The sequence below is a fragment of the Sinocyclocheilus grahami genome, unplaced genomic scaffold (genome assembly GCF_001515645.1).
Source record: "Sinocyclocheilus grahami isolate Dianchi unplaced genomic scaffold, SAMN03320097.WGS_v1.1 scaffold294.1, whole genome shotgun sequence".
Classification (NCBI taxonomy): domain Eukaryota; kingdom Metazoa; phylum Chordata; class Actinopteri; order Cypriniformes; family Cyprinidae; genus Sinocyclocheilus; species Sinocyclocheilus grahami.
The window spans coordinates 711,026-711,486 of NW_015505473.1; the positions used below are offsets into that span (position 1 = coordinate 711,026).

The following is a 461-nucleotide window of genomic DNA, read 5'->3' on the forward strand; positions in this document are numbered from 1 at the left end:
GAGAAAAAGGAGGCGGTTTGGATGTATTGAAATGAGCAGTAACACAAGACAGCAGACAGATGTTGTTGTCCTGTGTAGTCTGTAACAACTTCTCAGTGTTTGTTTCAGAAGACAGAAAACTCTTCGTTGGCATGCTGAATAAGCAGCAATGTGAGGACGACGTGCGGCGCCTTTTTGAGTCCTTCGGGAGCATTGAGGAGTGCACCATCCTCCGAGGTCCTGACGGAAACAGCAAAGGTTATTGGCTTTAAAAAAGTTTCTTTTTTAAGTCTGTATGTTAATATTCATTATATTATATTATATTTATGTTTCTAAAGGTGCACTCTTACATGAATTTTATTTATTTAGTCAAATGGGATAATATGCCACTTCAGAAATGTGGAAATGTTTCTTATTATAGTAAGGAAATTGTTTATTATACATAATATATATTATAAAAAATCATTTGTGGAGTTCAAAGA

At 35.1% G+C, this 461-nt stretch overlaps 1 protein-coding gene across 1 annotated transcript in view; it reads left to right on the plus strand.

Annotated features, from left to right (window-relative positions):
- The window catches only part of LOC107600881 (CUGBP Elav-like family member 4), an 81,533-nt gene that overhangs the window by 64,696 nt on the left and 16,376 nt on the right, over positions 1–461 (plus strand). The window contains exon 4 of the mRNA XM_016292859.1: positions 109–244. Coding sequence (XP_016148345.1) covers positions 109–244 — 136 coding nt within the window. The remainder of the gene's footprint in view (positions 1–108; positions 245–461) is intronic.